The 23221-nt window shown below is 37.9% G+C and overlaps 1 protein-coding gene across 1 annotated transcript; it reads right to left on the bottom strand.

Annotated features, from left to right (window-relative positions):
* Positions 1 to 9861: 9861 nt before the first annotated feature.
* Positions 9862 to 22813, bottom strand: LOC145994473 (uncharacterized). The gene is made up of 3 exons (XM_083130608.1): positions 22699 to 22813; positions 16331 to 16460; positions 9862 to 10146 (listed from the first exon to the last, which is right to left on the bottom strand). The coding sequence occupies exons 1-3, from the start codon at positions 22719 to 22721 to the stop codon at positions 9862 to 9864; spliced, it is 438 nt and encodes a 145-aa protein (XP_082986734.1). The 5' UTR covers positions 22722 to 22813.
* Positions 22814 to 23221: the final 408 nt, after the last annotated feature.

Consider the following 23221-nt stretch of genomic DNA (forward strand, 5'->3'; position numbering starts at 1 on the left):
AAAGAAAAAGGACTAGCAGGTGAAGACTGGTTCCATGGATTTAAGCAACGCCACCCAGAACTCAGCATACGCAAACCACAAGGTCTCTCGCAGGCAAGAGGTATGGCTATGACAGATGCTAATGTTCAACAATTCTGCGAGACATTACAGCAGATAATGACAGACTGTAACCTACAAAATCTTCCTAAATGCATCTACAACCAAGATGAAACAGGATTTCATTTGAACAATCGTCCCCCGCTAGTAGTAGCACAGAAAGGCGCCCGTAATGTAGTCTCGATAACAAGTGCCGAAAGAGGAGAAAATGTAACTGTTCTGGTTTGTGCAAGTGCAACAGGAGTGTTTATTCCGCCATTTGTTATATTTAAAGGCATACAAAGGCATGATGAATTTCTTGATGATATGCCTCCGGGTACAGATTTTTGTGTGACAGATTCCGGATGGGTGACAGAAGATGCTTTTCGAGTGTGGCTTCAACATTTCCAGAAACACCGAGCTCCTGGAAAAGTTATTCTAATTCTTGATGGACACCGTGCACACGTAGCACTTGACATTGCAGATACATGCCAAGAAACTAACATTGAATTGTTATTGCTTCCTCCTCACACCACACACATATTGCAACCTCTTGATGTCGTTGTTTTCAAACCCCTGAAATCATATTATCACCAGTATGCAACTCAGTGGCAACACCAACACCATAATCGTACTATTAATAAATTTCTGTTTGGACATATTTTCGACAGAGCTTGGAGAGAGGCCGCAACAGTTGGGAATGGTGTCAAAGCATTTGAGACCACTGGAATCTTTCCACTAAACCTACGTGCAATTCCAGCACACAAGTTAAATTTAATTGCTAATAGGGACAATTCAGATACAGCAACCAAGGATCAGTGTGATCTCTCATCGAGCAACACAGCAAGTTGCAGTAGAGAAAGCGGCGATGGCACACAAGAACAAGTTCGACAATTATTGCCATCCCCACAGAAAGTGATGTCTACACGAGTACAAAGACAGCGCCGAACAACATTGCACATTACATCTCCACAACACATTTCAACAATGAAGGCAAAACAAAACACAAGCACGGCAACCACTTCCAAAGGCAAGCAGAAAGCAGGGCGTTTCAAAAGTCAGGGCGTACGAAGAAATCTCATGTCGAATGTAGACATGATTGCTAGCAATTCTTGTAGTTTTTGTAACATTTCATATGATGACCCAAGATGTGCACAGATGGGAGATTGGATTCAATGTCAGTCCTGTCGTAAATGGTATCATGAGCGTTGCGTAAATGCTGTCGGAAGAAAACAATTTGTGTGCGGTATATGTCAGATCCCAAAACTGTAATACAGTATACGGTACTTGTTTTTATGTTTTTTTATGTTTTTAATCTTATGTTATATACATAAAATTAAACTGATCCATATTGCCCCGTTAGTGATTCATTTTACCCCTGCTATCAGGGCAATACGGATCAATTGCAGTGTCTCACAAAATATTTTTTTCTGAATTGTATTTTCAACTTCTGGTTCTTTCAATGCTATGCACATGTAGTAGAAACTATAATTAACTTTTTGGTAGAGTTTTGTGTTGCTAGCATAATTCCTTGGCCAATAAAAACTGTTGTAAAGAAAAATTGATCCGTAATGCCCTGGTCTACCATATTATTTTTCTTCTCTTGTAAAGTTAACTCTGAATTGTGCCACATGAACTTAACTTTAAATACACATTTGAAATGTTATAGACCATCAACTTTGGGGGGGGGGGGGGGCTGAGACCGCTAAACCATCAACTTTAGGGGGGGCTATGACCGGAGACAGCGAAACACATGACTTATTACTATATACTAAGTATATAAATATTATTGACTATTTTACATATATTAATCAGACACATAATGAATTTAGCTAACGACTTGTTAAAGACTGTTTGGGAATCCCCTAAAATAATGCAAATATTTAGGAATATTATTGATGTGAATGAGAAGGCTGGCCATACTGGACTGCGTCCACTTTGCCCTCGTCGGTGGACGTTGAGAGCCTCCAGTATGCAACAGATCTTAAGGAACTATGAAAACCTTCTCAAATTTCTTGAGAAATTTTCTGAAGAAGATTCTACTGACGCAGCTTCAAAATGTGCTGGATACCTGGAGACAATGCTTCACTTAAATACATTTTTCTTTCTCTCCCTCTACTGCCATGTGATGGGTCCAATAGAAGAGGTAAACTGTAAGATTCAGTCTCCACGCATTGGTGCTACAGAAGTGGAATCAAAACTAAAATACTTGACTGACATCTTTCAAGAAAAGCGAATAGGTTTTGAGCAGTTCTGGCTGAAATGCACTCAAGCCTCGTTGATGAGCCAGAATTGTCCCCGCAACGTCACGTCCCTAAGAAACTTGAAAATCCTGATGCTGCCAAACATCATCACAAGTTCTACACTTCAAAATAGTATTATAAATCAATATACACTGACGTGTGTGACACAGCAAAATCATGTGTTAAACAAGGACATGAATGTATAGGACTACAAAAAGTAACAACCGTAGAGAAAGACTGCATATCACCTGTGAAGAGTTGCACAACAAACTTTCAGCAAACGCGAGAATTCTTTCGCAAAGATTTGGATGCCGATAGGCTCTCCTTACACATGTCCATGCTTGGCGATATCGCCAAAGAGAATAAAGTGGTTCTAACTACCATGCGTGACATAAGGAAGTTTCTTTTGGAAGACACCACCCTCCAGGAGCCAAATTCATGATGGTCCACCGCACTGAGCCAGTGACGACAGCCACAGCCGAAAGGTCATTCAGTGCTATTAGCCGACTAAAGACATATTTGAGATCTACAATGACACAGAAGAGACTAAGCAGCTTGGCGGTACTCCACATACATCAAACTGTGCTTGATAATTTGGACCTGAGACCGCTCGTTGATGAGTTCATAAAAAATAACCCACTGCGTAGAGCAACTTTTGCTTTATTTTTAAATCATGTTCATATGTTTTTGTTGTGTATGTCACTTTATATCTTAGTGTACATGCTATTTTTTTATTATTGGAAAATTAAATTTTAAAAGTAAACTATTGTAGCAAGAGCAAACAAGTAAAACTATTTTCCTGCGATTTGTGTTAGCATTTATGTAAATAATTAAATAAAACTGTTAAATATTAGTTATTTGCAACCAATCACATGTCTGTTTGGGACATTAAAACACACCCATGCCCTCGACGGGTCTCGAACCCGAGACCTCTGGATCAAAGCGAGTTGAGTCGACCACCCAACACGCTCGGCTACTGAGGCCAGCATAAAACTGTTAGGTTGATCTCTTAATGTAAATACATACTTTTCAATAAAAATGTTAATTGTTATCTAAAAAACAAATGACCAGACATAAAGAAACTTTGAAACATTTTCTAAACGTTTTTCACGTTACATTTCATTTGCATGAGGAATATAATAGCTGCTTAAAAACTGCTATACGAAGACGTAATTTTTATTTTTAAAAAAAGGGGAGTGAGTGAGTCATTCATTCATTTATTTCAGTGATCAGAGCCCCCCCCCCCCCAATAATTTTGACAAGTCGGCGCCGCTGCCTGTTCCCCTGCCCGATTTAGCACCGCACGCCACTGAAGAAGGCGTCGTCGAAGGAAGGGTGCAAGCAAGCATGAAGGAAATAATATGATGTTAAAGGAAAGGGATAATTTGATGTCGCACGTGCTCGAAAATTTTGCAGTAGTTTTCTTAATAATAACTTTGTGTATGTGCGAGGAGATGTTTATTACCTTTCTTTATATTTACGTGAATCAGATTTAATATGTTCCATAACCAATGTAGGCTCTATTCCTTTGTTGCGAGCCTATTACGAGAACAAAAGGGTTGAACACAACATGTGCCGTTTCCTCTGTCCATCCTTATCTTGTTATTATTCCAACTTATCACTTTATCATGTTCTTTTATGCAAAAATATTAGAATGAAAACAATTTGTTGCAATTAATGATGGGCTGCCAAGCTGAAAACACCTTCAGGTAGGTCAGTAGGCTCCAGACGCCAGGAATTTATCCAGTAGTGTAACTATCATGCTCTGCGCCCCCCCTTCCCCCCCAAATTCAGTTGTGGGCCCATACTCGTTTAAAAATATACAAATATATTTCTTTTCTAAAATATTAATTCACGCCCACAGGTATATAAAAACATGAAAATACATAGCCTACATGTAATTTGAATCAATGTAAAAACTGATACGAAAGGTTAAGACAACAGAGAAACTGTAAAAAATTATATATTATAATTATATATGAAAACAGACTGTTATTACAAAAATTACGATATTGTCAAATGATCATTAGCAGTCCTCTGCATTGTTTTCATGGAAGCAAATTCTTGTTTGCTAGTTTTCGAGCTCGATCGCTCTCACTCCTGACATTGTGTTTCTCAAGTAAGTTTTGATGAATTTTAGCTTGGAAAATCATTTCGTCGAGTAAGATTTTTTTTAACTTCTCTTTTCCGTTTGGTAAAAATTGTAAGTAGGGTGAAAATTAGCGTTGGCAGCGTGTTCTCTTGCCTGTCGTCTACCCTTCGGCTACGTAAACCATTCAGCTAATGAAGTTTTGTTTTTCTAATCTGGTAATCCACTTTCTACTTGTGATTAACATTTTCTGAGGGGCATAAAATATAATATGTTCGGTTGAAAATATATTTTAACGCCGACAGTGAACCTTTTGTGAACTATCGGTCTTTCTTAGTTTATCATTCTTACTGCACCCCGAAGCTCGTGTGCGCCCCTCCGTACCGCGGGGGTGTTATTTACGCCACTGCATTTATCACATGTTCAACCTTTCGTTCAATAGTCCTTAATGCACACAGCGATATGCATAACTCGGAAAAGGGGTGAATTTCCAAGAAGCGGGAAGATAAGCTTCTAGGAGAGAGATTTCTTTCGTATTGCTGTCAGTTTGTCATTGTCAGTTGTGTTGTGTTCCTGTGATAAAATAACATAATTGTTTCAACGTGATTTTATTTATCTCAATTCCTCATAATCTATAAATGGGAGTAAATATTTTCGGTTAGAAATCTCTTATTTACGAGTTACGATTATTCAGAATTTCTTGAAATTCAAGGACATAATATATTTTGGAAAGTGCCATTCGTTTAAGATGTAAATGCGAACCTAATTTCCTGAAACAACAGATGTGATACACCTTGAGTTTACACATTTACTTTGGATGCAATAATGATTATTATAATATGGTGGAGGCACGTAGTGGTTCGGATTACAATTTAAACTGTAGGTCCAGTCCTGACAGTGACGTGCACTGAGGAGTAGCTAGTCTAGCAGAGATAGATCAATCAATCTCACATTTCGAATTATATTCAAATCACAATATTTATTGTCTTGTTAAAGCCACCACAGCTCATATGCAACACCTTTTCCACGCACTTCTCGTCCATCGGTGTTCTCCGCGGGGAAAGCAGGCTGGATACCCTAGCTCGCTCTTCTTCAGCCAGGCCAGTTTCCAGGTAGAAACGGCCGGCCCAAGGAAAAGGAAGATTTCTACCTCTACTTCCCTTGCCCCCCGCTGCAATGGTTGAAAGCCCAGGCTTTCAGGTCCCCCAGTCTATCTCCTATAGGACAGATAGGGGATTGGTTTCTCATAATTTTTTTATAAATCCTCTAAAGAACACAGGGTAAAATTTTCTGCAGTACTTATGTTCTCTGTATTTACACAACCTTTTACACGTTGTACAATATATGTGTATGTATAATATGGGATGTAGTTTTATTATTTATAAAATGGGAACGTGTTATGTGCAGACAATAATGTTATGCTTTCTTTCTTTTTCAAATATGGAATATATAATGATTAAATTACAAATATGTGCTCAGGCTCTCTCTGACTCTCGTTTTAGTAGTGTTTTATTTAAATATACTAATATATTGGCCTGTAACAGTCATAAATATGGATGTATTTATTTGGGCAAGAGAACGCGTGTTCATATTGTTGTTGGTTTGGTTTATTTTACTTCGCTTTTCTGCCACATTTGGTTATCGCGAAAATGAGGATTGAGTGATGATATGATTAAATTGGTGAAGGGACCTCATTGAACAATCCAGGCCAGGATTCGAACCCGTGATGAGTGCGCACTTGTCCTATGTGTTGCAGTGAATAATGAAATAATTTGGAATGAAAAATGTATCTCAGAACTCAAAAAGTCAAATGAATATCATTGAAGAAACTACAAAAAAGTGTGTTGTGTTTTGTTTCCTGTCACCAAATCAAACAAGCGCGGGGGAGTGGTTATCACAACGCGCTACGACACCAGGCGTTCCGGGTTCGAACCCCGACCCGGGCATGGGCATTCCCTGTGCACGTCCCTTCATCAGTTTCATCGTATCATCTTCACAATTAACCAAATGTGACAAAAAAACGACGCTAAGTAACAAAAATGAAATCAAATCATTGATTGATTGCTCAAATTGGTTTATTTTACTTCGCTTTTCCGCCACCGTTGGTACAACAAAATAGATGAAGGAACACACACAAAGAACACAAATGGCCAATCCGAGATTCGAACCCAGGATCTCTGGCTTAGAGTCAAATCAAATAGTTTTTTTCATTTTCGAATGTGGGTGGGGGTTATGTGTACTTTTTTCTAGTACTCATTCATAATTTTGCAATATTTTCCTGTTATTGACATTCTTCTTTTTTGAAGGAATACTGGCCCTAAAGTGAGGAGGGGTGTGACTCACACCACTGACTGCTACCCCAAGAGTCGACGTCACTGCACGTCACTGAGTCCTGATTAGCCTTACTGTGCATCAAATCGTGCTCGTTTTGCAATATTTATATAAATGTCTGCATATGTCCATAAAAATAAGCGGGCATTTCAGGCCGCAAATGTCGGCATCTCCGTCAGTGCCGCCCGCCACGCTTGTCCCGATCTCTCGGCTGCAGATCGAAATGGACGCACGGTACTTGCCAGTGATTGGGATCAGACCTGCAATTCTTGTACAAACCCAGAAGATTAGTTGAGGAAAATGCTGTTGAGTGTATGATTATACAAAAGAAACACATTTTTGGTTCCTTTGGGGAGTGGAAGAAACTTATGTTTTCTCTGTTCTTCTTTTCCTCCTCTATTGTTCTTGCACTTTATTGCAGAACACAAAATCCACCCTCTTCTCGGCATTGTGGAGCTTCAAACAACACTTTTACTGTAGTAGCTTTCAACAGTTTCCTTGCCGAAGACATGGCACAACCAGTTTCTGCTATGCATGCTGTCACTCAAAATCCGGCCACCAATCACGTTTCCTACCATGCAAGTGACATGAACATCAAAGGAACCGATACTTCCCTATCACTAGGAACACAAATTAATGTTAAATAAAAACTGAAAAAAGTGGTAAAAAAATGTTAGATCGGGGATATATACCAGCGGTGAAAAAAAAAAATTCCGACACACTCTTTTGCATGGTGAGAGGAAACGCATAAAAAAACTATAAAATTAAGTTTTGAATTTAGCACCACTGTGTGCCTTGCAGAATTTTCGAAGAAAATATGTTCAAGTCAAAAAATGGTGTACAGTACATGCATTTAGTTGCATTTCAGACTCGAGCAACAGGCACCACATGTTTCTTAGAAACAAACCTTCAGAAATAAATGCAACTTTTCAAATCGAAGTGACATGACAATTTGCATGTATTGCTAAGAATGAACAATTTTCTCAGTGGTAGTGATTGCTGCTACAAGCTTTTCAAGCATTCCCGTAGGCTGGTTGCTTTTTGGGGTAGTAAATAATCTGTGGTGTAGCAGCAATACCGACCTTTCTCAATACCATGCATGGTGTCTGTCACCTTATCTGTTCGTGCATGCAAATGGAAGAAGGGATTCTCGTCGCGTGAGGATTTCATCAATGAAACTCCGGCTTATGCACTGTGCAGCCTACCCAACCACTATGGTGTGAAGCATTGTTGTTGATTGGCTCAATCTCAAGTGACATGTCACTTGTTGCCTTGGTCTGTTGTTCGCGCATGCATGGTGAATACTTGTAAATAGGGACCTTGATTTCTTGAAAATGTGACAACAACTAAAAATATAGTGTCAAATTGCTGTGCAAGCCTTCCCAAATGTTGTGCAAAATGAAACTATGGTGCTTGTGATATATCATTCCTACAGCTACATGAAACCACATGATTTTTCACCTTATATGGGAACATTTTACACCATAAAGGAAAATGGCGAAGACCTGAGTGGAAAGAATGTACACTTACCAGTGTTGGGCGATATATCGTCCAGACAATGTATCGCGATATTGCAAAACTTCTCCATGTTCACCAGGGCCGTCGATACGTTCAGGTGTGAGTACGGAAGAGAAGACGCATGTGCAGAGTTGGATTAGTGAAGAAGAATTTCGTAAATCGTGGGAAGAAAGGAATACAGCACAGCATGCATACGAGAAAGTAAAACATCGTAGACGAAACAGTATCAATGGTGATGGTAAACCTTTGAGAAAAAGGAAGCAGTCTAGGAAAAGTGAAGTCTGGTAAACCAGAGATGGATGTAAATAACGATTCAAAATTATTAATTTGTGATGCTCCTGTGAGGTACAGAGAATCCCTTTTGGTTTCTTTTTATAATAGAAATTTACCATCCGATACGTGTATGGAAATGGAAAGTGACTGTTTTCCGATCAGTATGTATTTTTGCAAGAACCGTAGACATGGATTATGCGAGATGCATTTTGTTTATGAAAGAGCGCCCGTATATTGCCACCTACCATATGGTGCGTGGTCAGATTGTGTGGTAGACGAGATAGCTGCTCACGGGTACCATGGAGGACCTTTCACCGTAGTGTCAGGAATTTCGTCATTTGACTGTATATGTCAAGAGACCGAATCGGAATATGTAAATATAGATTATCTACATGTTCCTCCAAATGTGTGGTAACAAAATATCTCATGATGGCACCTTGTGCTGTTTCAGGAATCGAATTGGTTTGATATGAGAATTTGGAAGATTTGATAAATGACGAAATTCCACGTCTCTATCGGGTAGGATGCCACAGGCAGTACATGATGGTAGATTACTGCGATGTTTCGAAAACATTATCGAGAGTCTGTATTGACGTTAAACGAAATCTTTAAATGGTTCAAGAGTGGCATAAGTTTGAAAGACCCGACAGGCATAGTGATCGGGGTGAGAGGTCGTGTTCTGGACCCTGCAGAACTATCAGAGTACGGTGTTAACCCTGTAAGAAGTGATCTAAAGAGAAAATATGATTTTCTTTCTAGCATCTTCAAGTGGAAGAGCAATTCAGCCGAAGTTCGAGTCCTCCAATACGGCAATTTCCGATCATAGAGGAGACGGATACTTCGGAAGCTGAAAACTAGAGCATTCTAAGGTAAGAAGAAAAAAATATTATCTGTATTCTGTACATGTTATATCTTTTATTCGGGAGAACTAGGAACTCAAAAATTGTCGTAGTCATCCTCCTCCACCAAATGGAGAGGAAGGCGGCACCACCTCCTCCTCCTGCTGAGGGATTTGTCGAGGAGACGGAACAGGCACGACCTCTTGACCAGGACCAGCAATGTCGTTGTGCGGAGTGGCTCCAGGGACAGGAATGCCTGCCCCAGCAAGATTGGCAGCTGCGATGGTATCGTGTTGGAAAAGGTGCCGGGGCAGGTCGCCGAGTAGACGAGCACCGGTATTGAAAGTTGCACGGTGAACTCTGAAAAATAATAATAACAGCGATCAGAAATACGACATATTATGTATTGAGATGTTTCTTGAACAAAGAAGTCTGGAAAAAATAGCGTGTTAAAAATTATACAATCGGAAATATATGAAAATAGATACCTATTCTAATTCTCGTCTATCTGCTCGGCAGTTCTTCTCCTATCCTGCAGCATCTCCGCACGGAATAGCTCGCCCTGCTGAAACAGTTCGCGAAAAAGTTCTGCGAACTCTTCAGCAGCAGCGATTATTCTGTTGCTCTGGTGAGCAACAAACTCGTGCTGGCGCCTGCTAATCTCTTCCTGGTTTTCGAGGTGTCGCAGCATGCTGGCATGTATATCTGCGACGGCCTGTTCCATTTCAGTCCTCGTCACATAGCGTACGTAATTTCTGATTAAATTCATCCACTGTTGCTGAAAATAAATATGTTTCAATGTAAAATTGTATAATACTGACGTGTGCATAAAATAACAGTTTTTCTTTTCTTTTCAGATTGCATTGTTACCGTTCAAGTTTTACCTTTTGTATACTGACCTTAAAAATGAGAATCAGCAGAGAGAAAGAAGAAACCTGTGGAATAAGAACCAGGCTAAGCAAGTGGAGAAAAATATTGCATGTTACGTAGACTTTTGCGAAGAAAACAACTTCGCGGAAGATCTGTTAAAAAATTCGGAAGAAGTTTGCAAAGACATGGAAGTATAAAACGTGGGCAGTATATACCTTCACATCTATCTCTTTGAGTGTGCTTTGAATTAATGGAGCTATTTAAAGGTATCAAGAAAGGAGAGGATAACAACAACAATACAATATTAATTAATTTACATATTTAATTAATATTTTAATTTAATTAAATATAATTATATTTGACCCCCAAATTGTATGTCTAGATACGTGCCTGCTAGGTAGTATATAAGGGAGGCTGAATTTTGTACCCCCCAAATGAAAACGTTTCTGCGCCACTGGATCAATCACATTGGTTACTTTTAGTACAATAGGTTCAAATCCTCCTGCGTGTTTCTCATCTTTTTCATCGTGTGTTCATATCTTGTCAGGATATTTTATTATTGTCTTCTCTTTTTGCATTGCATGTTATGGGTTCAAATGCATCCTCGAGCAATTCTTTTTTGCATTAGAGGGAAATTGTTGATATTCTGGCATTATATCAATTTCTCTGTTATGTTTAATGTCACAGGTTCAAATCCATAGCCAGAGCATATTTTTCTTCACATGTTGAACATCGTACTTCATCTTTTTTAAGCCGTCAAAAATATATCGCGTATTGAAATCATTTCGAGGTGTTGTTCTTCATTCTTGTTGCGTGTTCAGTTGAGTATCACGAGTTCAAATCCTTCCAGAGTAGTTTTCAAAACTGACATGTGTTCAAATCCTGTCAAGATATTTTTTAACCTTTTTCTTAATTTTTTTTACATTAAGTTGAGTGTTGAATCCTGGCGAAATAATGTCAGTCTTAGTGTCATGGGTTCAAATCCTGCCAAGAATTAAACTTTTTTCTTTCTTTTTACGTAAGGTGACACGTGTCAAAATCCTGTCAGCGTGTTTTCTTGCCGTAAAGTGACACTTGTTCAAATCCTTGTAGCATGTTTGTGGTATTTTATGATATTTTGAGAAAGGTATAGCCTATTCAAATTCTATCCAGATATTTTTTTATCCTTTTCCTTGTTACATTGCATATTACTGGTTCAAATCCTGGTCAGGTAATGCTTTATATTTTCCCCCGTTACGTTTAGTGTAATTGGATTCAAATCCTCACAGTATTTTAAAGAAAAGTGGCACGTGTTGAAATACTGGAAGCATGTTTCTAATAGTTTTCATGGTCTTGAGAGAGATAACTGAATGTTCAAATGCTATCAGGGATTTTTTTTTGTGCTCTTTCACTGGGTTCAAATCCTGCACGAGAAATGTATATTCTTTTCTTCGTCAGGGGATGCCAGATTCGAATCCCAGTCTGGGCATGGATATTTGTGAGTGTCCATTCATCAATTTGATCACTCATCCCCACCTTTGCAAATTAGCCACAAGTGGAACAAAAAGCGAAGTAAAATAAAGCAAATGAATCAGTAGAATTAATTCGCTATCTATTTGGCACTGATTTCCTTGCCAGAGCAGTTTCTTTCATACAAATTTTAGCGATCTTAACTATACACTAGATAATGGATGCATCCTCTTTATATCTCAATTCTTGTACAGTTTTTTTACCTATTCATTTAGTAAAAGCAATACAATATTAATATTTATTAATTAATATTATTTTATTTTAATATAATTATAATGTAATTATTTAAATTGAAATGTTTATATTGTTAGTATTATTATTTCTGAGACACTTGGGAAGCCCTCCGCCCCTGAAATAATTTTCTAAATACGTGCCTGGTGCGATGTTATTTTTGGAGTAGAGTGAGAAATGTCGATTGATTTGCAAAATATTTAGCAAAAGCTTGTATCATAGCTCCGCTGATAATGATGAACAAGAATTATAACAACATTTGCACACATCACACAAGGTAGCCGATCCAAAGTCCACATACAGAAAATCAGTTGTAATATATCTAATGACCGACCAAAATTAAAGACATGGTGAATAAGTTTCAGTTTTGCAAACCTTTTGTAAAATTGTTACTGTCATTCCATTTAAATAAGTTATTTACCAGAAAATATAACTGAACCAGTGTTTTTTACAAACGAAAGCCAAAAAAATAGAGGAAAAAATGTGTTCCAAGGGTGGGATTCGATCGGTAAATGCATGATTCCAGTGTCTGGAATCCCTTGACACATCAGACGTTCGAGTCCTTATCTTTGCGTATCACGTGGTCAGTAATTCGAGTACTTAAGTCAGTTTTCTTTAGACATTAGATTTTTGTGTTTTTACCAGATTGTTACACACCATCAGTGATGTGCGGTGATGGGGGCCAACCTCCCTTTAGGGCCCAGTATTCCTAAAAAAGAAAGAACGTCAAAGGTGGGGAAAAGATTGTAAATTGAGGAATGACTACTTCGAAAATATTTGATTTCACTACAGAGCCAGAAATCCCAGGTTCAAATCCCAACCTGGCCATGGGTGTTCTTTGTGTGTCCCACAATTTTATCGTATAATCTTCGCGATTAGCCAAAAGTGGCAGAAAATCAAATTCAAAAAATCAGTCAATGATTTGATTTTTGTTACTTAGCATCGCTTTTTGCCACGTTTGGTTAATCGCGAAGATGATACGATAAAATTGATGAGAGGACACACATAAAGAACACTCAGTCCCAGATCGGGATTCGAACCCATGCTGTCGTAGCGTGCTGTGATAACCACTCCCTCACGGACGTCTGCCAACAACAAAGATGAGTGAAAAGTGCCGAGCGAGAGCATAATCAAATATTTGTTATTTAATTATTATATCTTCCATATTTGAAAAAAAAAATAAAAGAAAGCATAACATTTCCAAGTATTTTTGTCCGGTCATAATACTTCCCACTTCATAAACAATAAAACTATATTTTTACATCCCACATTATACATATTATACAACGTGTATAAAGTTTTGGTGTAAATACAGAGAACGTAAGTACTGCAGAAATTTCTCCCCCGAGTTCTTCAGAGGATTTATAACGGAATCGAGGGGAAACCAATCCCCTATCTGTTCATATAGCAGATATACTGGGGTACCATAAACCACGACCTTTCAACCAGTGCAGCGGGGCACAAGGAGGCAGAAATCTCTTCTGGGGGCCGTTTCTACCTGAAACTGGTTTGGCGGTGGAAAAGCCAGCTAGAGTAGCCCCTTCCAGCCTTTCCCGCTGATCACACCGAGGGACGAGAAGGGCATGGAAAACGAAGTGTTGTACACGTATGTAAACTGTGGCTTCAGCAAGACCATAAATATTGTGGTTTGAAAATTATTAGAGATGTGAGATTGATTGATCTATCTCTGCTAGACTAGCTACTCCTCCGTGCACGTCACTGCAAACCATTCACATAAATATTTACCAAAACATGTAACTGAAATCGTGTTTTTTATGAAAGCCAAATATAGAAAGAACGGTCATAATTTATTATTTTTTTTAAAAAAATGGAGAGTGGGATTCGATCGGTGAACGTGACGTGTGCGCATCTGCCAATTTCCAAGGCTTACGTCAGGGTTGACGTAGATAGCCGGAACAAAATTGTTTCATCCATATAGTATTCAATTTTAAAATGTTTTAAACACTTGTAAAAAAAACAACATAGGCATGTGTTTTAAATGTGTACCACGGGTATTGATCACGATAGGTTTCTTTGTTAATTCAATATACCATTGAACAGATTTCTATGCACAATAAACAAAATGACATGGATTGAATGAAGAGGCAACGTTACGAAACATGCAAATAACTACAAACATCAAGTATCAAAATGTGATTTAAATAAGTTTGAAAAAACATATGTATATGATTCAAGTAGAATCATTAAGCATATTGCACCAAAAGTGGATGCCCTATTATAACACTTAAAACGGGCAATATTTCAATAAAACGTTTGGTGAAACTGAGATATCCTCAAGTTCACGATTCATATCAGTGAGGATGCAAAACAGATGATGGCACTTCCAGATGTAAGTAAACATTGCCAAGAATTGGTATTGTGTATCTGCAAGGTACAATGTCTCTTTGTCCTTGTATAAAAACCACAGTCCGATGCATCTTTTGTGTACATGAGGTCATTGCCCAAGCATACATGAATAATGCTACATAGAGTGCAAGTAATTGTTAAAAGTTTTCTTGGGAGGAAGCGACTTATTCTGAAGACAATCTCAAATGTAAATTAAAACAATTTAGAGACCAGATGTTAGGCACTAAAAAATTAAAATAGGTAGGCAAAAAAGGAACTAAAAATCTAGAAAATAGGCACTAACAGTTGCTACCATGTTTACACAGCGCTACAGTGTTTGGGCCAATATCAGTCGAAACTCTGTTCTCATCTCTATGAATGATGTCTCTCTCTTTTTTCTCTCTTTCTGGCTCTACAGCCCTTGGTGGGCCTTGGCCTCCTCCACAATCAGCCTGATGAATGATGTCTACATTTTTTAACTACTGAAAGTTCCGATTATCAACAAGAACCGGCTCGCATTTTGTCGGTACAATTCAGCCTGCAACACCTGAAACTGCTTGAATATTCTGCAGAACGTTTCAATTGTCTCAAGACATTTGATCGCTTTTGGTAATGCAGAATACTTGGCAGCAATTAAAGCCAACAGTACACACAAAATAGAAACCAAATTTTGAAAAGGACATCTGTCCAGGAAGAAGTTTTGGTTTGCCAGGCACATAAATGAAATATGAAGTGGAATTTTTACAATTCGAATTGAAAGTATAACACATTCAGAAAATATTGGCTACTGTACATTTAAATTGTTTTAATACAATTGAAAAGTTAATTTTGAAATTAAGGTAAATAGGCATTTATGGGCATTGTATGCAAAAATAGGCAAAATAAAATACCCTGGCATGACCTTATATTAAGTCATCTTTATGAATCTGATAATGAATCACCAGGGAATAATATCAAGTAGGTAAAACTAGTAACAAAGCTTTTAGTTAATTTTTAGGAACTATTTTCAGCAATTTTATATTTAGTATTGTGTACATATGAAATTTGGGAAGTGGGTGGGAGAGCAAATGACAAGAAAGTAGAAAAATCTCATCATGAAAACATTATTAAAAACCATTTCCTTCAGATAAGACACGGTGCTTTAAGATGAGATCTGTTTTATTACGTTGCATTCGACCAGAATCCACTCTTCAAAATTTTAAACTACTCTTTGTACTTCATTCTTATTAATGAATTTATCACAAAAATAGCTCTGCAGACATTTTGTAACCATTTGTGATATCCTGTACCAGAAACAGCAGTGTTAGCATTCTTGATGATGGCAGAAGCTCTACAATGTTTGGAAAGTTCAAAAGAACAGATGAGAAAGTTATCAGCTCAACAGAGGTGCTTTTCATCAAATTGTGCCTGAATAGTGGCACTGATATCCAGACGTAAATAAATCTAAGTTATCTGAAGTCTTATAATACAAGTACCAGTAAAAACATTAATGGTGATGGATAACCTCCGGGAAATCACAAATATATTAATTGTGTTTGGGCTTAGGATTTTTAATTAATTGTCAAAACTTTAATTCAACTGCAGTATGTCTTCTTACTTAACAATCCCGTCAAGTTTTCAGGGATTCATTTTCTCATTAAGTGTAACTATTCTGAGGGATGTCTTTAAACTTTTACAAAAAATAAATCTGGGCTTGTGAAGCTAATGAACACCTGTAAAACCATATTACTTTAGAAATTTCAGTGAAAATGCAGGCTCGACTAAGACTCGAACTGGCATTCTGTGCCATTTTTTTACCAACTGGGCCACTGAGCCCACACAGGTTTTGCCTGATTTTTCGATTCTGCTGCTTTTACCTATTACCACCCTCCAGAGTAAAGTGGCTGGATTCCACACTGCACACAATGATATTTCACATTCCCTAGCCTATCCAGTCCAGTACCCGAGATAGTAGCTCCTTCACATCGCGAATTCCAAGTTATTAACAGGCATTCAAGATGACTTACTTGATGTAATTCCCATTGGAACTTCTGCTTAACTTCTCCAGCTTTCCTCTTGATTGTTTTATTTGTGTAACTTCCTCTTCTATAGGCTGCTACATCATTCCACTCCCGTGCTATGCTCTCCATGGTGATCCTGTTGATGTGGAAGTACAAAACTTTTTTAGGCTATGTATTATTTTCTTCCAGGTCACTTTTATCTGGGTTCTACTCAAATTAACAATAAAATACCAACCTTGTAAACTTGTTAGTAATCAAATATCAAATTATGTACACACTGTTCTCTAGAATACGTACATGCACATATATAAATTGGAGGGAGGGGGGAGGAGGAACATACAGATAGATAGCCAGAAGGAGATAGTGGCAAGCGCACACACAAACAAAATACTGATATGGAGAACAGATGTAACATGCAACCAGAAAATTATAAGTATAACAGACATTATATATATATATATATATATATATATATATATATATATATATAAGTAAGTTTGGTACCCTTGACCCTCTGTACCCCTGCTAAAAAGTGAAAAATTCTGCATGGTTTTTGAAGATTATGGGGCATTCCACGAAAAATTATCCTACTCCATGTAAACAAGAAAATGATTAAATGCTTATGAATGCATATATGCATAATCAAATATCAAATTCTGTACATTGCACATTTCACCAACAAAAATTACTAGCATCTGTAGCCTATTTTCTTCACAGACAAATGAAGTTAAATTTTGCTACATTTTTAAACTGTCACATGCATAACACATTTTCGTTATTGCTTTTCACGCATTCAAGTTGTGTCATCATACTCAAGTTTTTTTCTTCTTCTTTCATTTGTCAGCAAACACCACAAAGTACTTAATAATTCTATGAAATCAGTTCGTTATGAATATTCTAATCCAATCTCATGTCTAGAACCTCACATTTTGTGTGTAAAATATCACACACATAATGTTGGAATTCCCCTTATCTGGTTTATGAAACTTTTCTTTTGTTTTTAGCTCATGGAGATATTTCATCATGCATACAACCGGTTATGAATAAAAAAAACAATGAAAGTACTCCTTAGATAGGTTTCATACTTCTCCTGGCCATACTTTTAAATCAAATATCTCAGATATTTGTGGTTTCTGTGCTATGAAACACATTTTATACTACATAAAACGTCAAAATCTATCAATTAAAAGAAAATTAGACATATTTCTAGAGGGGACACAGTCAGTCAAGGGCCCAGAAGGGTTCTCACAACCACAAAATGGAAATGCCTCGCTGACATTGAATGAATCAGGGATGTTAGAAGCATATGCAAAACACCAGTGATCAGAACACTACACTTTGTTCCCAGATGGTGATGCCGTGTTTCAAGATGACAGAGCCCCTGTTCATACAGTTCACATCGTCCAGGACTGGTTTGATGAGCATGAAGATGAAGTGTCACATCTACCAGTAGCTCCACATCTAATATTATTGAGCCCCCTGTGGTCGGTTTTGGAGACCAAGATGTAAGCCCACTACCCACCACAATCGTCTCTACAACAACTTGCAGCTGCTTTGGAGGAAGAATGGTACAACATCCCTTTGACAACCATACATACACGACCTGTATTTGTCCATTCGATGTCGACTGCAGGCCGTTCTGCCTGCCACAGGTGGTCTTACTCGATATTAACAAAGGTAATGTGCATTTCTGCATATGTTTCCATATTTTTGTCCATCCCCTGTAATTTATTACCAGTTTCATGGTTCACAGACACATTGACATATTAAAATTGGATATTTTATGTTTCGCATGGTTCGTACTTACCAATTGTGTATTGCAGAACATAGTTCGAGCCATTATGCGTTTTACACAAAAACAAACATAACTTTTTCACACAGAGAGGAATTTTTGTTATTCGTTTCATCGCTTCCATAACACAGCTTGACTAACGTTGTGGTTATGCAGTGTTTCCAACCTTGTTCACCGAAAATACCTACTATCGTGTTCATCATGTGTGCAAATTGTACATTATACACGGGTAGCTGACGGATAGCCCCACCAACCATTTCCAATAAGGTTAGGTTAGGCAAGCATAGTTTTAAAAAAAAATGGGGTTGGAAGCACTGACAGGTGGTTACGTCATCAAACGTATGCAGCATCCGGTTCACAGCGAAAGCAATGGCACTTGTGTGTCGGTGAGATATTTCTCTTGAAAATACACGATTTCCTGGTCAAATAGATTCCACGATGAAAGAAAATACCTCGACGAACGTTGACAACCTTAGAGAAACTCATTTCGTTAATATTTGGTATACTAACTAAATTTGGCCTTCTAATCGCGAATCTGTTGTTAAAATGACGCGGACACGTCTGGAAATCGTGAAAAAAGCTGATGTAAGTTGGAAGGGAAAAAAAACCGAACACTTTTTCGCACTGTTTTACGAACAAAATTTTAACTATGCTTCCTAACCTAACCGAAATGGTTTTTGGGCTACCCGTGAATTTCTACATGCGTCCGCGGCATTTTAACAACCGATTCGTGATTAGAAGGCCAAATTTAGTTAGTATACCAAATATTAATGTAATTAGAGACATTCTCTATATTCTTCATTCATACCATAGTTTCTTCTGTAAAAATGAAGAAATGTGTCTCCGATGCATGAAACTGTTACCCATAATTTTTCATGTAAAAGAATGCTTCAGACAGCAGCACCTTATGAGTACGGTCATTTGTACAACCTACATGAACCAAGTTTTGATTGTGCAATTCCATCATCATCATGATAAGCACCTATTTTCTACATGAATAGAATTCTAGGTACCAGTTTCATAGATCGGAGACACATTAAAATCGGATATTTTTTTTTTTTCCGCATGGTTCGTACTTACCAACTGTGTATTGCGGAACATAGTTCAAGGTGCCATTACGCTTTTTGCACGAAACAAACAAACAATTTTTTACATAGAGCGTAATTTCTTTGCCTTTTTTTTTTCGCTTCCATAACACAGAATATGGCAGGCAAATCTTGACTACTGTAGTGGGCATGCAGTGTTTCCAACATCCTTCACCAAAAAATGCCTACTATCTTGTTCGTCACTTGTGCAAATTGTACATTATGCACGAGTAGCTGACGGATAGCCCCATGAACCATTTCCAATAAGGTTAGGTTTGGTTACGTTAGGCACGCATAGTAAAAACAAAAAAAAAAAAAAAAAAAAGGGGGTTTGAAACACTGACAGGGGTTTGCATCATCAAAGGTACACAGAAATGGCTGAGGTACACAGCATCCGGTTGTCATAGGGCAAGCAAATGAAAGCAATAGCAATTGTGCGTCGGTGAGATATTTCTCTTGAAAAATACATGGGTAAAACTATCAAAGCCCAGAATCAGATTTCTTCAAATTTACAGGAGAAAGTACATACGGAATTGAGTTTCTGTGTAATTTCGGAAGGTCGTAGAAGTGTTTTACTCGCATTTTTCACTGTATTTGGGAGCTAATCCATGTATTGTTGTTCTATAATAATGTCCGTCCGATGCACGAAAGCTGTTGCATGCATTTCCATCCATGTACTTGAACCGGATGTTGCAAGCATCAGATGGTGCAATCCCCGGTGTGTTTCTAAACACAATTTTTTCACTATATTGTCCAACCTAAAGCAACCTAACCTAACCTTACCGTGATGGTGTGTGGGGCTATCGTGAATGGTTTTTGGGGCTATTCGTGGATGGTCATACTATCCCGAATGGTTTTTGGGGCTATGTGTGAATGTTTTTTGGGGCTATGCAGGAATAGTTTTCAGGGCTATGCTGCAATTTTTCTGTTAAGAAGGTTGAAACACTGCTTTGCCGTTTGAAACAACGCAAGTCAAGATTTGCCTGCCATTTTGCGTGTTCAGGAAGCGAGAAAAGAACGAACAATAATTACTCGATATTTCGATAATAGATAATAATTTTGTTAAAAAAAATTAAATCCCTTGTTAAACCATCTTTCGCAATGCAGAATAAGTAAGTACGAATGTCAACAATTATAGAATAAATGAGTACAGACAATTCCCAGCTAGAACGTTCATAATGAACAGATTTTCTGATTTACATTTAATTAGGTTTAACTTAAACCTAATATTTTACATTTAATTAGGTTTAACACATTTTCCCAGAAGTTCGCAGTTCCTGACCAGTGGCGGCAAGGGCCCACCACTTTTGCCCCTGCACTATGCTAAACCTAATATACAAATGGAAATATACTGTCTTTGCCCCCCCCCCCCCCCCGGTTTTGAAACCCAATTGCCGCCACTGGTCCTGACGCTTTGGGTTGTGAAACAGCATATAACAAAACCCTTTTGGGACCAAGTTCCTTTTGTTTTATTGCGATTTCATCACAGTGTTGCCACATGAAGGGAAATTTCCCTTGTGCAGGGAAATTCGGACCGACAATTGAGCCAAAAAGGAATTTCGATGAATAATACCACAATTCCAGTGAAATTTTAAGGTCATCTGACTACATTATTACAGTTTATGTTAATTTAGATTTTCATATCCACATTTTTATGTTATTTATTGCTATTCCTACTTGTTTCTGCTCCTTTTAAGTTTATTTGATTTTGATTTTAAAATTGTGGGAGCGTCAGCACTTAGGCTATTTTGCTCCCGTCACGTTATACGGGGGCCAGCCCCTTATCATTACAAATCACAACTCTAACGTTGCATAATTAAAAAGCTTAAAATGTTCTGACTTCTGTTAAAAGCTGAGGCTGTAAAGGGGCACTGAGCACACATAAGGACAAAAGAACAGGACAATACAAACAAAATTATACTGGCCATCGGGCCAGTCGCCAGAGCCTCGTTAGTCTTCAGTCCAGGGTGTACTAATGTGGAAGTGAGGTTGACATTTGGGTGTACGACGTGGAAGGTCACCCCTTACACCCCTTTAAGTTTATTGTAAGTTGCCTTTATGCATCTTTGGATAAATAGTAATGATAAGGATTAACGATTAAATGGCTTCCTGACCAGGATTCAAACCCGAGACATCTGGTGAGGAAGTGACGAAACTGAAATGTGAACGCTTTTTAAAATATTTTTTATTCAAAAGTATAAAAGGAACGAGTTTACAATACCGGACCACTCTCCAAATTCTATGAAATCTCACCTACTCACTAATTGTGAACTCCTAATCACGAATCTGCATGTAATAATTGGCGGTCAAGAATGGAAATCGAGAAAAAAAACGAAATAAACTATGTTTTCTTAACATAATGTAACCCTACCATAAGAACAGTAGCTCCACGGAACACACCATTTTCCCTGAATGGGTGTCACTTATTGCACAACACTTTAGTAACAGTGTGTTGTGATGTCACGGGAGAGAGCTTTTTCATGTTAGGCAAGGCAAGGTAATTTTTCTTTGTATTTATGCTAATGGAACCTAACCTAACATCGTAGGCATTCCTCGTCTGACGTCAATATTCAAGGTGGGCAAATTGTTGTGAGTAAAGGAAGACCACTAATGAATTGCGAAAGAAAGATGGTTCTGAATTGCTGTGTATGGACAATCACCGTGGCAAATCGCATGGTTATTTTGCAAGTTCTACACAGAAATGTATAATTTTAACAACTGACCGCCAAATATGAACTACAGATACGTCATCAGGACACCGAAATTAGTAAGTAGGCAAAATTTTATAGAAATTGGAGTGGTCCGGTATTGTAAACTCATGCCGAATCACGAATTCCAACTAAATACTTTACTACGTACTACTACTGCTTCCAGCACAACCACTAATAATGCCGCTACTACTACTACTAATTATTATTATATGAAGGCAAAAATTGGTCCAAAAAGGGAAATTGTGCCCTCATATTGTGGCAACACTGTTTCATCATGCTACGAATGCAATATTTACATGGTTCGATTTCGATGTATGTCTGCTAACACATACTGTGGAGTTTTAGCGATTACTTAAGATTTTGTTCACTATATGCTTTCGTGGTTAGGTTAGGTTCCCTTAGCATTAACATAAAGTCCCTAAATCCATTATACTAAGGTTTCGATTTACTTCTACATTCATTCCCATGCTTCTACGATATTTACTGTCGCTTGTCGACGGAGAATATTTTGTCCATGAGAAGTGCGTAAGGTAATTTTCAAGTTGTTTTTTTCAACGTAAATAACTTTCCTTCGAGTGCAAATAGTGCTCATTACTTTAAGGAAGGTTCAAATTTCGTGTGATAATGATTTCCAAAATTCTACAATAATTAGTCTTTGTGCTAGGAGAAATCATAAAACAATCGGAACCGTTACCCTATTTTGAAACAGTTCCACGTGTACACAAGCAAAAAGGAACGAATAATTGCCCTTAATCACATGCAGTGAATACATTAAAACTTACTTACTTTCGATTTCCTACAAATCCCATTAAAGCAACTTGATATATCAATTTTTAAAATATGCGCCACAATAAAATAAGAAATTCATTGACACAAAACAATACATAATTCACTTTGGAAATATCTTCTTCTTTTTCTGACCATGTCAGACAAAACACTCTCAACTTTGGCCAACGTTCCTGTATTTGTAGTATGGGACAGTAGTAATCTGTGGTATGGGATTTCAACGTTTAAAACACACGGCTTATTTTTCCAATGCCCGCTATGGACCACACAACGACAGGCACTCCTCCACAGACTCCTTCGACAAAAGGTTGCTTTCCCCTTCTCCTTGCCCACTCTACTTTCATCTCCTTCCCCCTCTATAATGTGGATTCTCTATGGATTTGCCCGACAGTGCGACTTTCGCTTTTGATTCCCTCCATCATCATTACTGTATTATAGTGACAGTGAAGTGAAGTGTAAACCAATAATGTGCTGTTTCTATTAGTGCGCGAAATTATAGCCCTCAATGTTCTCAGACCGTTGC

This window comes from Lepisma saccharinum, chromosome 10, assembly GCF_977018435.1.
Source record: "Lepisma saccharinum chromosome 10, izLepSacc3.1, whole genome shotgun sequence".
Taxonomy (NCBI): domain Eukaryota; kingdom Metazoa; phylum Arthropoda; class Insecta; order Zygentoma; family Lepismatidae; genus Lepisma; species Lepisma saccharinum.